Source organism: Bos javanicus, chromosome 4 (assembly GCF_032452875.1).
Source record: "Bos javanicus breed banteng chromosome 4, ARS-OSU_banteng_1.0, whole genome shotgun sequence".
Classification (NCBI taxonomy): domain Eukaryota; kingdom Metazoa; phylum Chordata; class Mammalia; order Artiodactyla; family Bovidae; genus Bos; species Bos javanicus.
This window is the reverse complement of record NC_083871.1, coordinates 27837156-27854388: the sequence shown is the minus strand read 5'-3', so window position 1 is coordinate 27854388 and position 17233 is coordinate 27837156. Positions and strand designations below refer to the sequence as shown.

The window sequence follows — 17233 nt, the reverse complement described above, 5'->3', positions numbered from 1 at the left end:
ATTTTATATTAATTTATAACAGAGTCTCAAATCTCTAAATATTGAAAATGACACTCAGATACTTTTGTTTAATAAAATAAACTACAAGTGAAATTAGATATCACCTAAAATTGCTATTAAGAACTTGAAATATATGATAACATAGTAATAAGGCAATAATAATTATATCATCAATAGTAATAATGAATTCTCCTAGTCAAAGAACTTAATGAATGGTGGTCATTTTGGTATTACAACAGCAGAGGTCTAATACCTTAAAATTATGTGGCATGTTTCTTTTCAAAACTCATGTTTCATCTTTCAAAATTGCTGCATGCCAGGGAAGCAAAGCAATTTTCAGTGATGGGGAAATTGAAGGACGAAGAGGTAAATGGTTTGTCTTAGTCACACAACAAGTCGATGCAATGTTTAATCTAGAAGTGATTCCTTCTCCTGGCTTCTTCTCCTTAAAGTTTCCCACTACTCAGTGGGGAAATAGAATATTAGAGATCCCTTTGCCAAAGCAATGCCAAGCTTGAAAAATTAATTATGATAGCCTCATACACACCAAAATGGAAGCAAAGAAAAATGAAACTTCAATCCAAACCACACTGGTTCATGCATCCAATGGTACCAAATGGTATTATCATTGAAACATTTAATAGTCTGGCTTTTAGTACTTGGTCTTTTGGGGAAAAATTCTCCCTGACCACATTAAAAGTAGTGTGTTTGTGTTAGCTGGTAGGAATGACTTAGAACATACGAAAAAAAAGTAGAAAACTACATGTCGTAAGTTTCTGTGTTAGTATTTGCTCATCACCAGAAGAAACAGAAAAAATAGGAACAGAAGAATATAACTTTTTTTGAAAATAATTTTTATAAATGAAGATTTGAAAATATCATCCATAAATGTTTGTTTTATTTAATCCCCAATTTCTTTTTCCTTTTCACTAGTCAATTGTTTACAAATGCTTCATGTAGAATTTCAAGGGCATAGCTGAATTCAGTGTTTTTTTTAAGTCTGTCTTCTTTAATCCCCAGATATAAAACAACATCCAAACTTTGCTTTTTCCTCACTGGTATAAGATTACTGTATCACCTAAGATAACATTCTACTTTATTACAAAGATCAAATATAATAAATTATCGCTTAGATAGATTTGTAATATGTATTGAACATAATCATAAAATTTTTCATTTAAAAATGTCGCCATAAGCATGAGTATGCATAAACTAGCATACCATAGGATAGGGTTCATATTCTGCAAACAGTCACAAAACGGTCAACTCTTTAATAATTTCCCATGTGGGCATATTGTAAAAGATATTAATTTGATAAGATGGACTCAGTGGAAGACTTGCCAGACTCTTGAAGCCATTTAAAAATTGGTAAAATTGGTGCCAAGGGTTGGAACAGATTTCTCTTTAAACTGAATGTATCATATGACCTCTGCCTAATTTAATAACCTCTCACAGATAAATTATTCAAGTTTAAAAATCTTTTACTATGACTAACATTATATTATTTTAGAGAATATGTGTGAAATATAATTATTGCTGTCTTCTGCTAGCTGGACAATTACCTCCAAAAAATCCTACTTCAGTTGTTGAGACTTTTAAAGTAATTGATTCACTCTGAATTTCCAAGGAGGAGTTTAATATTGTTCTCACAGAGGTTTCCCAGATATATATTCTTCAGTACCACAGAGTCAGGGACCTAAATTCTTAAAATAAAGTCATTCACAAAATAAACCCTTTAAACATGCTGCTGTGCTTCAGACACTGCCCTCACAGCGCTGGCCTGAGCTGAGGTCCAGGTCTGCTACTTGCTGGGCTTGTGATCCTGGACTTTTATGCATTCCAAGTCTCGGCTGCTGCTTCTGTTAAAACGTGGTCTGTAATCTGTTTCATGGGATGGTTGTGTGGAGCTAGCAAAACAATATACCTGAAGACTGCTTTCTTTTTTAAAAACTACAAAGCATTATACAAATATTAGTTATTATTTTTATATATTATTAGGGGAGTCAATATGAATCTTTAATGTGAGGTCAAACTGAGTATCTTTCAACAACTCGGTAAATAGCGAAGGAGAAGTAGACTACCGAGTTTCCCTGAAGTCTAAATATACAAGTAAAGAATGAGAGGTCCCCTAGGAAAACAGTCCTCGGGCTGGTTTAGGCCAATGCAGGGAAATGACTTACATTGAGCTGGGTTGACACTGCTGGAAGACCCAGGGTGATGTTGGGCAAAGACGGAGATGTATAAAGACTGAGTAGGTTCATGGAATCTTCGTGAATTAGAATGCGTTGCTGTGAAACCATTTTCTATTAAAAAAAAAAAAGTGAAAGGGGAGTCCCACAATATTATATCATAAAGTTTATTGTAATGTTCACATTTCAGAAAATAGGTTTTATATTATAATCTGTCAAAATATTAAAGTATTTTAATGAAGAATTCACGAGTGTTTTATGACTTCTATATCCAAAAAAGTTAAATGCAATAATTAAATTAAAATTTTCTTTACCAGATATAATTGTAATATCTGAAGAAGACTTTCTATTTCATTTTGAAAAAATTAATTTTTAAATTTCTACTTTTATGGAATATAATCAGTGTGTTTGTCATCAATTGGTAATACACAACAATTAAATTGAGTAATCTTTATGAGTATAAATAGATTTTTGTGTTACTGAGTGATGAATATGTATGTAATGCCATTATAATCATTATTCTCATATGGATTAAATATCATTTTACTGATGGGAAAACACACAGAAGAAAATCTTAGATTAAATATTGCCTTATAGGACTTCTATACTAACTAATCATATCATTGTTTAAAATTTGTGCATAGACAACTCTGTGTGCTGTTTTTTAAGTCATTCATATTCAGAAACTAAAGTAAATGTGAAAATGTTATGAGTTCCCTGGGCCTCACTAGTCTTCATTTACACTGGAATACCTTGAACATTTTGGCATCATGGTCCTTTTTACAACAAATAACCTTTTTTTTTTTTAAATCCAATACCAAGAGTCATGTTTTCCCACATGTGGCCTAATATGGTTGCTTGAATTACATTTTCTGTTTAACTCTTGCTTCCCTCCCAGAACTCTTATACAATAAGAGTTACAAAGGTCTTATTCGACTAAGGAACTCTGGCCTGATATGGTCCCCAAGGGAACAACATCCTTGAAAAAGAATACTCCATGTAACAGTATGACACAGTGACTGCTTTCTTCCCAAACAAAAAGCATATGGGACTCCAATAAGAGACCACCTCCAAGAGGGATATTGCACACACGGGCTTTGACTAAAGTAAATATAATAACTTGTCAAGTATGTTTGGGGGAGCTGTAGATTTTCCCCTGGACAAACCTGGGATATCAATTAACTGGGGAAAATATCATGTGCTAATACAATGCAACCTCAGAATGTCACTGAAGAGTGATGCACCACCAAAACACAGGATGTTATTCCAAAACATCACCTCAATCATACGTTTGTTTGGAGATGAGTCGTAGTCTTAACATAATAAGAGCAGAAGGCTAAAGGTGGACTCTTCTCATTGCAACTTGGAATTCCAAACTAACTCAGAGTTTGTTTTTTCTTAAAAGAACAAGTCAGATATTTGCTCATGAAAAGCAAGAAATGCAATGAAACTTTTAACATTACATTGAGTTTATATGCAAGCCTTTACAAAATTAAAGTTGTTGAAAACCCATGAAGATTGTTGGAAAAGATTTTATCATTACAATGTATGATATTGCAATTTTATTTAAGGAGATACCAACAATGGTTGTATATTTGCTCTAATTTAAAAAGCCAAGATTCATAAGACTGATTTTGCTTATACTATATGCTTTTACTATGAATTTAAAGTATAGAATATATACCTGAATGCAAATTAAAAAGTATATGAGGAAGCAAAAATACTTTAACCAGCTTATTGGCAGCAAGCAGTCATTTATAATAAAAGGGTATTTCATCTGCTTATCTGTATTCATGGAAGATAAATAAATGTGGGAAAACAATTACTTTAAATCATGTACAATACTCATTCAATGTTCTATCTGTGTCCCACAGCAAGAGACTTGACATGCACTATGGGAATGACCAAAAGTTACCACAACCTCACAAAACAGGTTATCTTTATTTCCCAGACAGAATTTGTGTGACATCTTCCCACGTCATCATAGGAAGCAAATCTATACTGAAGTGAGAAAAAAGTTTCTTCTCACGTGTAATAACTGCAGTAGCATATTGGCTGCTCACAGGAGCTTTTGACTAAAGTGAAGGGACTAGAGAATGTTCATACTGTGAGATTTCAGACCCCTGTGGTTTCACGCTGTTTCCTAGGACAGCACCTACCATGTTTCAAGGCCTATGCCAGGGAGTTCTAGGGCATCAACCATAGTCTTCACATGCACTCTCCAGCACACCTTATATTCTCGTTATGGATGAATGAACTGAGGGATTGCCCTAATTCTGGTTCCCAGTGGGATCAGCAATAAAACTTTTAAAGCGATCAAGGCTGGATGATTTGTTGTCAGGTACTGCTCCAGAAGCTATGCACTGCTCTGGAGCCATTACTGCAGGACAAGGGAACCACAAAAATGTATGGAGAAGGAGGAAACTTGAGAGAAAAAGAGGAGGCACAGTTAGTCTTGGGGCTTATGGTAAAGAATAAAAGTGTCCAACTGGGAGCCAGTGAGCCTCATGTGAGAAGAAAGCAGAAGCCCTGGTGACTTGATAGACATAAGGATTTCCAAGTCATGGAGACAATTCCTGAGGAATAAGTAAGGTCCGAAGTCCCTAAGTTCTCTAGGTAGAGTTGACTCTTCCCACAGAGATTAACTGGTATATATCACATCATGGAACTTCAGAGACTTGGACATAATTTGTTTCCTTCAATTTACTGACAAGAAACAAGCACAGCATGTACATAAACTTCCAATGGATAAAATCACAAATGACTCAACAGAACTGAAATAATGTTTTTCTCAAATTATCTTCTTTAATAACTTTCCTTGATTTGACTTTTTGATAGAAGCAGGCTATCTGTTTCAGGTTAACAGGAAACTGGAGCTGTACTGTACAATGCTAAAAGAGCACAGACACACTTGAAAGTCAGAGAAATAGACGGTGAGAGGGGCCATTTCGCTGAGTCAGTGAAGGATCCTGACCAGCATTCTTGCAAGGCTGGAAGGTTACCCCACCTTAGCACTGTGGTGAACTTACAAGTATTTCCAGGCAAGGCCAGGGCTTTTCCAGGAAGTAGTTTTGAAACTGATCCAGCCCTTCAAACAGGGCTATGCTAATATACCAACACTTCACATCTTAGAACACAGGGAAGATGGTTTTAATCTAAAAAATTTTCAGAGTCAGAAACTATTGCTGTGGTCAGATAAAATGGAAATATTTAATGTACAATGGCTATCACCTAACATGCACAAAAAAATGAATTACAATTAAGTTAGATTAACAGGGTGGTATTGGAGAAGAAAATGGCAACCCACTCCAGTATTCTTGCCTGGAGAATCCTATGGACAGAGGGGCCCAGCGGGCTACAGTCCATGGGGTCGAAAAGAGTCGGACACGACTGAGCAACACACACAATACAACAACAGGGTGGTACAGGGTGGGAAGGGTACAAAGAAGCCCTAGACCACACAAATGCAAAGGAAAGTGGAGAACTGGCTCTAATGGCCTGTGCTGCTGCTGCTGCTAAGTCGCTTCAGTCATGTCCGACTCTGTGCGACCCCACAGACGGCAGCCCACCAGGCTCCCCCGTCCCTGGGAAAAGTACTGGAGTGGGGTGCCATTGCCTTCTCCACCAATGACACAGAGCAGGTTGTCAATTTTAAACTAGGCTCTGATGGACAACCAGCATTTCACCAGAAAGAGCATGATATTGGAAAGAGGTGTATGACTGAATCGAGTGTTGGGGCAGGGGAGGCCTATCCATATTTTAATAATGACCTTCAAGTTTTAATTACTTTTCTCACCATCATGGCAACTGGAACAATATCTTATGATAATACTGAAATAAAATTAATATTTTATTAATATAAAATACCCATATACTGAAAAATCACATGTATCTCACTAGATCTATTTATTTAGCCATTGAAATCAAGAAGACATTAGTTTCAATCAAAAGATTCAACTTCTCTTATGAAATGGACACTGGCAAAAATTAGAAAAATAGACAATGTTAAATGTTCAAGGGATCTAAGAAAGCAAAAACCATCACACATTCCTGGTGAGACTGTGGACAGGCATAGCTATTCTGGAGAACATTTCAGCACTGTACACTATGACCCAGAGATTCTTCTGCTCTTCAAGAAATTATCATTTAGTTACAAGGTGATGCGTATACATACACACAGGAGCATTTTTTGGTGGTGTGAGAACTGGAGGTCACTGGGGCATCCAATTGGAGAATAGGTAGGTAAAATGGAGGGGTGCTCGCCATGGATTACTACAGTGATTAAAAGCAAATTATTAGGTATATGTATCCATTATATGACTGGGTATAACAAGACATGCTTAGTCATAAAAATAAGAAATGAAAAGAGACTGATGGCACCAAACCATTTATACCCATTAAAATTCATGAGCTCAAAACAAAAGATACATGTTTCATGTAATAAGCCATACAAACAAACAAGAAAACAGGAGAAAATGACTTCCTATAGGGGCAAGGAAAATGGAAGTAGGGATAGGAGGTAAGGAGGGAGGGAGGTAGGGAGGAAGTAGAAAGGAAGGGTGGGAAAGAGGGAGGGAAGGGACTACCTTTCTTACTCTTAAGACAAAGAAGTCAACAGATGACCCTTGACAGAACACTAATTATGTCATCACCTACTTTTTAAGAAGCTCATAGAAAAAGTGGATGCAAAAATTTTAAGTTGCTGCATGTTCAAAATTATATACAATTAGCATAAGCATTAGAAAAGGAATATAAATATAAGGCTTTGGTGAGCAGCAGTCTGGACTGGTGTACAACAGTGTGGTCGAAGTATCCTACACTCAAGCGCCACTGCTCCATGGCTTTTGACTCAGGGCAGCTCCTAAGATGTGAGCAGCTGACTAGATCTACCAGGTAATGTCTGTTCTCTTAGAGTGGCATCTGGGCAGACACGCTTGTAAGCCTCAAACTGTTTTGTCTTTAATAAAAGGTTCCAAATCCCTAAATCTAGTCTATCTAAATAAAAAGAAGAACCACATTAAAAAACAAACAAGTAACGATGAAAAAATTTTCAAGTTCTTAATCATTTAATGTTTGCCTATGGCTTTCATGGTATTTTTCAGGATGGTATTTATTTCCTCTTCTCGTTTCAGACAGCTGATAGAAAATTAAAATCACCATGTGATAAATAAATTTTTTTAGGCAGTAAAAATCTCTAAGTTTTCATTTTTACTGGACACTCAAGGGAATAGCAACCCACTCCAGTATTCTTGCCCAAAGAATCCCATGGAGAGAGGAGCCTGGTGGGTTACAGTCCATAGGGTGTCAAAGAATTGGAGGTAACTAAGCAACTAACACTCACTTTCACTTGGTTTTCAAGAATGTATTACTATAAAATGGTTTGGAGACAAAAAAATTATTTGACAGGGGCTTCCTCTGTATTTAAAAGTCACTGATGTTTTGTTAAAAGTCTTGGTTTACAATATTGACTCATGTTATTCCTCGTAAATGAGTCTTTTGTCATAGCAACCTCTTTTCCCTTGGGGGATTGGATGAGGAGTGTCTTATTTGCAGTCATCTAAAACCGAAGCTCTACACCCACTCAGAAGGGAGCATAACATTTACAGCAAATGTCACAACAACTATTATGAAACAATCGGCAGATGAGTCATGTGAGATTGAGGCAAAACAAGTGACAGTTCAAATGATTTTAGAGTACTTAACCTTGTTATTAGAATCCATTTTTAAAATCGTTTGTATCTGCTGGAAAAAATTATTTTAAAAATCGCAGAGCAGAGCCAGCCACTAATGTTCAACTAGAAATAAACCAGCTGCTTGGCTACTGTTAAAATAGCTATCAAATAAATCTACCGAGCCTAAAATAATGGTGCTGATATTCATGGAAACACATTTGAACCCACAGGCCTACAGTATTAACAATAAAGTAACTAGATAGGTAAAGACGTCTCTGACTGGAGTTGGAAATAAAAACTCCTGAGGTTTCAGCACCCCAACCAAGTTTACAAATGGGGAAACCAAGTAGCTCCAGCGATGCCGGCTTTAGGACAGGGCATGTGTAAGAAACTAGAGAAATAGAACAGAAGTGGCCAGAGCATATGGAAGTTCATTCTCATATGAGATTTGCTGGCTTGCAGACAAACGTTCTAATGAGTTTTCCCTACCAGGAGTCAGTATTAATAACAACAAAAAAATGAACTTGTTCCACAATTTACCACCTGCCTTCCAAATACTGATTCTCTACAACAAAGCTGCTGGGGTAGGTATTATTAATACTATATTTATTAGATGAATAATCTAAGATTCAGGACAAGTTTAGCGACTTAACCAATGGCAACCAAGTAGTTGGTTTTGCAGCCATGTTACTTGGTAGCCCTCTGAATGCAAGACTGGAATATCTGAATTCACGGTGCTGTTTCTTCAGCCTGGACTTAAAAGTAAATTCTCCTCTTGCTTCTGTCTTAACCTTTATCTGAATTACACAGAACAGATGAATTATAAGAGGGAAAATTTTCTTTTCACCTAAGCCTCAAGAACAGTCTGAAATACAGTTTTATTTTCCTATTTCCTAAACAGCAAAAAGGAAGTAGAATCCCATTCATCTACATGGGATCTGAAAGAATTATGTGACATGTTTTTCTAATTTCAGGTCACAGAATAGAGAGTTGATTCAAACGTACACTGTTATACTATTTTAAAAATGAAAACTCACCTGCTTTGCAAAACTTTGTTACTTAAGCAAAGATGGTAGAATAAGCCTATTTTATAAATGGTAAAGTATGCAACTAATATAATTTTTGAAAGTGTAATGATGTAAATTTTTCATACCCCCAAATATTTCTTTTGATATGAAGTTATATGTTATTATTAATCTTAGAGGGTGTCTATAAATATCACACAATTCAAAATGATCATTAATCAAAAACTGGTTGAAAAACATTTTTTTCCACTTTAGTTTAGGTGGAAGGATTTGGTGATACAAAGCTAGGATATTAATTTGCTGACAGTTTCAGTCTGAATTCTGCTGTCTCCTCACCTCCCCAGTATGAATTATGCTACAGACCTCTGTAAATGCAATGCAGCAGAAAAGCACATGTTAGTCATCAGGGCTGGATTTTTTGTTCTGGGCCATGGAGAGGCTACCCATCAGTGCATAAAGGTCTGCCCACCTGGCCTTTTGGATCATAGTTCAGGCACACAATTAATTCATTATGAAGTAAGTCACTGCTTGCTTTTGAACTAGTCTTCCCAGCTTTGGAGGTGAATGTCCTGTCACTGACCTGAAGAAATACCTCCACTCTTTCAAACTCCATTAAATCACATTTCCTTCTGTTTTTCGTTTTTTTTTTTTAACTGGTGGTGGCAGAAGGAAAGAATATGTTCAACAATTAGCTGAAAAGCTAACTGTTGGGCATCTAAACAGATATTTGTGTTTAGGTATCAGTAAAGGTTTTAGAAGTATACAACAGATTAAAATAATACAAGCAAATTCCTTTAATTTACAGTCTTCATTGTACATACTTTTGAAATTTAATTATAGGGTCACACAATGTGAGCTACTTAACAGGTTTTAAAAATCTTGAAGTAAAGAGAAAATCTCATCATTTCCATTTATTTCAAGTCTTATGAATATGTATTTCTTTGTTATACTAAGTACTGCATGCATATATTTGTATTTTTAATGAAGGTATATATGTATCTTCATTTTTTGTAGCAAACCATGTCCCCTCCACTGTCTTTCTCCTTCCTGAGAGGTAACCATCATGCTAAATTTTGTGTTCATTACACCCTTGATTTTTTACATTCTTTTGATTTTTTGAAAAATATACTGTTACCTACATATGTTTTCCTGAACAAAACATTGAACTGCTGTTTCTAATCTTCACAAAATACCATCAAGCTATAAGTGGTCTTCTGTACCTTTTAATAATGAATTCTGAAAAATCATAAATGCTGTTGAATGAATGTAGTTTAGTGTGTTTTCATTTCCTAAGAACATAGAATTCATCCATAAACATTTTAGAATCCAGATCCTTTAGTGTTTGTGCTACTGAATCACATTCTTTAAGCTGAGAGGAAATGGAAATCTAAAGTTTTTTAGAAATATTTATGACCAACTTGTACTTTCTCTGAAAATTCATTAAAGGGTTGCAGAAAACTAACTGATGTTGAGATATAATTTATAATTGCACTAACAGAAATACAACACCTATAACCAATAGTCTTAAGAATCTTACATCAATGGTCACAAATATATGTGAAATATTTATTTCCTCTGGTGTCATGTTTAGAAAGAAAAATGAAAAGCAAAGGGACAATGGGATGGTAAGAAACAAGAAACAGATGGAGGACTGGAGAAAATGTAGTGGCTTGAATTCTGTTCTTCACATGCCTGAAAGATGGTCACAAGTAAGAAAGTTTCCTATCTATTCTGCTCATTTTCCTTGGAAAACTGAGAGAAAATTTTAAAGTCTAAAATGAATGTGAGAGGCTTCCCTGGTGGTCCAGTGGTTAAGAATCCACCTTGCAATGTAAGAGACACCAGTTTGATACCTGGCCCAGGAAGATCTCACATGCCTCGGAGCAACTAAGCCTGTGTGTTCCTTTGCTCAGGAGCCCACGAGACACAACTGCTGAGCCCATGTGCTGCAGTTACTTAAGTCTGCACACCTAGAGCCCATGCTCACAGCAAGAGAGGCGACCACGAGGAGGAGCCCACACATCACAGCCAGAGAGCAGCCTCTACTCGCCACAGCTAGAGAAAGCCCGCGTGCAGCAACGAAGACCCACCAGAGCCAAAAATAAAACAAATAACAAACAAGTGAATCTTTAAAAAACAAGTAAAACAAAATGAATGTGCATTCATCTAGAAAGGATTTACATTTGTTTTTTCCAGATACCTAGGGAACTAAAAATCTGGGGCATTTTAAATTACATTAACAATTTGAAGTTATAAAAATCTGGGTTACAGCCTTATATATTCTGGTTATAACTCCGCAAGGAGACAGCGTGCCCCTGCCCTGGTCTACATCAAGATATCTCTGGGGGTGGGGATGAGGGACCCACCAATGTAGCGTAAATATGGGTCATGGGTTGGATGGTCTCCTATTAGAACATCTTCTTTGGTCAGTACAGGGCTTTGCCTTCTCTCTTCTGAAAACCAAAACTCAAGACTCAAATACACAAATGTCCTCACAGAAGTGACTTCACTGATTCCAGCTCTTTCCCTATCACGGATAACCTCTGGGTATCTGCTTTCAATTAGCCAGATAATTTATGACTTATAAATAATTTATTATATATTTATGTTAGTATGTATGAAATTATAGACATATATTTTGGCATAATATACAGAAGATACTTTTTATCAGTCAAGCTGACTGTCCAAAATCAACTAGATTGCGTGAAGAAACAGTGAAGTGAGTTCCCTTTGAATAAGAGTGCTCCAGTGGAAGTCTGATAATCACATATCAGAAAAGCAGATGATTCAAGAATCAGAGATTCAATCAATCTCTTTCAGCTCCAAAGTATCATGACTCTATACAGTACAATGGAAGATGCATGTCACAGTTATATATGAGAAGTTACTATACCAGCTTTCTCCTGTAGCGAGCAATGCATGATAAGGAGGCATTATAATGACAGAGAAGTAAAACTCAGAATTTCAGTCAATGACGGTGACTTCAAAACAGCTGATTCCATAGGAGTGGCTGTTGCCTTTGCTTAGCCTGACATGGAAACTATATACATAGTCTATTGGGTTGTTCAGTCGCCAAGATGTGTCCAAGTCTTTGCGACCCCATGAACAAGCTCCTCTATCCTCCACTATCTCTGCTCAAACTCATGTCCGTTGAGTTGGTGATGCTATCTCATCCTCTGCCACCCTCTTCACCTTTTGCCTTCAATCTTTCCCAGCATCAAGGTCTTTTCCAATGAGTCAGCTCTTTGCATCAGCTGGCCAAAGTACTGGAGTTTCAGCTTCAGCATCAGTCCTTTCAATGAATATTCAGGATCAATTTCCTTTAGGATTGACTGGTTTGATCTCCTTGCTCTCCAAGGGACTCTCAAGTCTTTTCCAGCACCACAGTTTGAAAGCACCAATTTTTTGGTGCTCAGTCTTCTTTGTGGTTCAACTGTCACATTCGTACATGACTCCTGGAAAAATGATAGCTTTGACTAGATGGACCTTTGTTGGCAAAGTGATGTCTCTGCTTTTTAATACACTGTCTAGGCTTCTCATAGCTATTCTTTCAAGGAGTAAGCATCTTTTAATTTCATGGCTGCGGTCACTGTCCACAGTGATTTTGGAGCCCAGAAAATAAAATCTGCTACTGTTTCCACTTTCCTCCTTTCTATTTGCCATGAAGTGATTGGACCAGATGCCATGATCCTAGTTTTCTGAATGTTGAGTTTTAAGCCAGCTTTTTACTCTCCTCTTTCACCTCATCAAGAGGCTCTTTACTCTCTCTTGGCTTTTGGTATCAGAGTGGTAGCGTCTGCACATCTGAGGTTGTTGATATTTCTCCCAGTAGTCTTGATTCTTGCTTGGGATTCATCCAGCATGGCATTTCGCATGGTGTACTCTGCATATAAGTTAAATAAGCAAGGTGACAATATACAGCCTTGACATTCTCCTTTCCTGATTTGGAATCAGCCTGTTCCATGTCCAATTCTAACTGTTGCTTCTTGTCCTACATACAGGTTTCTCAGGAGGCGGGTAAGGTGGTCTGGTATTTCTATCTCTTGAAGAATTTTCCATAGTTTATTGTGATCTACACAATCAAATGCTTTAGCATAGTCAATGAAGCAGATGTTTTTCTGGTATACCTTTGTATTTTCTATGATCCAATGGGTGTTGACAATTTGAGCTCTGGTTCCTCTGCCTTTTCTAAAGCCAGATTGTACATGTGGAAGTTCTCAGTTCACATACTGTTGAAGTCTAGCTTGAAGGATTTTGAGCATTACCTTGCTAGCATTTGAAATGAGCACTATAGTATGGTAGTTTGAACATTCTTTGTCATCGCCCTTCTCTGGGATTGGAATGAAAACTGACCTTTTCTAGTCCTGTGGCCACTGCCAAGTTTTTCAATTTTGCTGGCATATTGATTGCAGCACTTTAACAGATTCATTATTAAAGATCTGAAATAGCTCAGCTGGAATTCCATCATCTCCACTAGCTTTATTTGTTGTAATGCTTCTTAAGGCCCACTTGACTTCCCACTCCAGGATGTCTGGTGCTAGGTGAGTGACCACACTATCGTGGTTGTCTGGGTCATTAAGACCTTTTTTGTTTTGTTCTTCTGTGTATTCTTGCCACCTCTTCTTAATCTCTTCTGCTTCTTTTAGATTCTTGCCATTTCTGTCCTTTCTGTCCTTTATTGTGCCCATCTTTGCATGAAATGTTCCCTTTGTATCTCCAATGTTATTGAAGAGATCTCTAGTCTTTCCCATTCTATTGTCTATACACACAGACAAATTCTTGTTGACTCCCAAATTTACTGTTTTCTATTCTTATATCACTGGCTTCAACAAATCATGTGTTATTTCAGACCCATTTTCTTGAATTTTTTGTTTTTCAAGGACAGAGTTCATACATCATTTATCTGTCTATCCTCACTGCCAGGCAAAATGAATAGCATATAGAAGGTCCTCAACACATTGCTTAGTGGAACTCTGTTCCTCAATTATGATACTACAACTATTTTTCATTACTCTTCAGGTCAAATGTATCAAACCTACTTTTCTGGGCAACTGTTCTTCTGAAAGGTTTGCATGAAGTTGTTTTCATTTACTGATGTGTCTACTCAGAGCAGAATAACCAAGAGCCATGAAGAAGGACTTCAGGGTTGTACAGGTACTGGGCAGTGAGTGTATACTCAGCACAACTAAGAGTGTGTGTGTGTGTGTGTGTGTGTTTTTTTTTTTTTTGAAGATTAAATTTCAGCATTTTCAAACCTGTGATTATCATCCAAACTTTGTAAATAAAATCACATATACTCAGTTCCACACATTATAAACCTATCAGAAAAGTAACTAAGGTCAGGTGGCTTTAAACCTCAGTTTAGAAATATCACTGAATTTTAGGGGGCTAATCAAAGATTTAACTTTCAAAACAACCAAAATAATAAGAGCCTTACCTCAGCATGAGGAGTAGGTGGCAAAACTGAAGTCTCATTTTCAGTAATATTTCCAGTTGGACCATTGTTTGGTGAACTGGGACCAGATCCTGGGGAACTGCTACTGACTGAAGATTCTGAAAAGCAATGGGAAGTACAAATACACTCATGAAAAACATACAGAGAGGAACTGTAGTTATACTCAAGTAACATACAGCAACAGACACTGTTTTTTGCCCCCAGAATGAATGACAAGCACCATGTCACTAAATAAAAAGAACCCTGAAAAAATTTGGAAGATTTCTGAATTTTCGTATCACTTTTCTCCCCTTCTTTTCACTGCTAAAAATACAACATAGTATTCAATAATTTTAGAGAAGATATTCAGCTAGAGGGGATTATAGAAGCTTTTGATTAGGAAAAAAGAAAGAAAGTAATCTTCTAATACTTCCTCTTGTGCTATCATAAAAAAAAAAAAACTCTAATAGACTTGCATAGTTCATAAAAACATGCCATCAGCACATGAGGCCTGGAACCATTTCCATGGTATGTGGAAAAAATGCTTATATTCTATGTTATAAATAGCTCTTTATTTAATATACTAAGGCTATACCTTATTACAGCACATCTTAGTCAAAGTTATATGAAGAAAATACAGTAGAAGATAAAATCTCAGTGTTACACTGATCGCCTTGTACAACATTGTTTAATCTTAACTCTACCCAACTTATTTTCCAGAAGATGAGAAGCTGCCTAAATTTAATATGTTCAATTTTAAAGACCAATATAACAAGAAATTCATTTACCAAAAGTTAAATAACAACACTATGGATCATCTCTGTCATCTTCAGATATAAAATTCAAACGCATTTCAATTTATGACTGAGGTAGTTCACTTACTAAAATATCTAATTAATGAAATATAAACTTCCAGATCCTAGAAATATAGCTAAGAGAGGCCACTTCATCAAGCTTTGGCAAGTTATCTGTTGAGCTCTAATCAATTCCCTATTATCTTCCACAGTTCTTTCATTTCAGCATTTTTCTAGGTGTCTCATCCTTCGTCTACTCAGCTCTGCACAAATGATTGTGATTCACGCTTCTTGGAGACTGACAACTTCTAAATGATTTCCATCAGTAATTTTTCTTTCTACCTCATGATTTTGTTATATATACTCTCCTTGCCCACATCAAAGTGAAAACATTTCTCTTCTGCTCCCTGCTCCAATACTGTCACATACACTTTCACCCATGGCCCCACCCCCGAACATCTGCTTTAAGATTTTGCTCCATCAATTATTTTGAACCTTCATGTTGTCCTTTTCCACTGGAATTGTCCCTCTAGCCTGAAAGCATGCTAGTAACTTGTAATAAGTGATGTGCTCATTCCTTTAAGAGCTGGCCATCTAGCTTAACTCATTGTGGACAGCAATTGATCTCTCAAAATACCACATTTGAACAGTTTTGACAAAACAGTTCTCATTCTCCTCATCCTTTCTACAATAAAATTCTCTACCTCCATGTTTGTTTTTCCATCTCTCTGGCTTTTCCTCTTTCAATCAATTTCTAAATGTAGGTATTCACCAAAGTTTGTAGCCTTATCCTATTTCTCTTTCCCTTGTCAAAATAATTCAAAGTTATGACACCAACTATCATCTTTAGGCAGACTCCTTGCATTCATTTCAGTTCAGTTCAGTTGCTCAGTCGTGTCCGACTCTTTGTGACCCCATGGATCGCAGCACACCAGGCCTCCCTGCCCATCACTGCCTCCTTGCCCATCACCAACCCCTGGAGTTTACCCAAATTCATGTCTATTGAGTTGGTGATGCCATCCAACCATCTCATCCTCTGTCATCCCCTTCTCCTGCCCTCAATATTTCCTCCCACAAAAGCTGTATTTCTTGTTGTTCCCTCTCAGAATTTCCAGTCTGAATCCTTTTGGAATGCTGGACATTGTTTATCTCTCTTTAGTGTATATCGAATTCAGTGTATTTTACTATTAAACGTGCCCTGCTTAACTCTGTTTATAGTCATCCTTAGATTCATTCTCATTCCCTTCCTTACTCCAAATCTAATCAATTACTGGGTCAGTTTGTTTTGTTCTTTCCATTATTTTTCATCTTCTTCTGACTACAAAGATTTCAGTTTAATCTCTCCGCCTTCATTGTCCTCTCATGGACTACAGAAAATATCTTCTAACATTTCTGAGTTGCTACAGCAGTCCTTCCAAACTTTCCTTAAACTGCTGCAAGATGGATCAGAGTGAGACAACTTTCACTATGTTCCTCTGCTCCAAAATGGAGCCTGACATTATTTCCTACTATTGCCCTTTCTGAACCCTGCACTCAGTCAAATTTAAATTGCCTACTCCCCGTATGTGCCACTTTCCCATTTCAAGCTTTTTAATGTTCTTATCTCTCCACCTACTTCATCACAGGGTCAATCCCACCTCTATGTTCAAAGCCTGGCTCATATACCATCTGTCCCCTGTAAATGGGAGTGCCCAAGTCGCAGGCTATAGTTGCTTGCCCTCCCTCGGAACCCTTACAACATTCAACTTTCTATTATAAATATTTCTCTACTCAGAAGTGTATCACCAATGGAAAGAATGTGAGACTGATGACAGAATTCTGATCATGCCACCTACTTACTATGGGATTTCAAGTCACTGGTATCATAAAGTTCCTAAATATATTTCGCTCACTGACTTTCAGTCTATATATCTTGCTTACATTTTGATTAATCTACTTTTTATATGTATCTCTTTCTTATTTATTTTTCTTTTAAGAAAGAAAATGAACATTAAAAAAAATCCATCAAGAATATGTTTCCCCTGGACCCCTAACTCTTGTCTTTCTTGTATGACTACACACTGATTTCTCATTAAAGTCCCATTCTGCATTCTGTTTTTTAAAAAAAAAAAAGAAAAAG

At 36.7% G+C, this 17233-nt stretch overlaps 1 protein-coding gene across 11 annotated transcripts in view; it reads right to left on the bottom strand.

Moving 5' to 3' along the window:
• HDAC9 (histone deacetylase 9) overlaps positions 1–17233 on the bottom strand; it is a 992890-nt gene that overhangs the window by 404161 nt on the left and 571496 nt on the right. For all 11 annotated transcript variants that reach the window (XR_009735813.1, XM_061413649.1, XM_061413654.1 and 8 more), the window contains 2 exons: positions 14324–14439; positions 2181–2303 (listed from right to left, as the gene is read on the bottom strand). Coding sequence is in view for 10 of the 11 variants with exons in the window: in XM_061413649.1 (XP_061269633.1) it covers positions 2181–2303; positions 14324–14439 (239 nt within the window). In the remaining variant the exon portion in view is untranslated. The remainder of the gene's footprint in view (positions 1–2180; positions 2304–14323; positions 14440–17233) is intronic.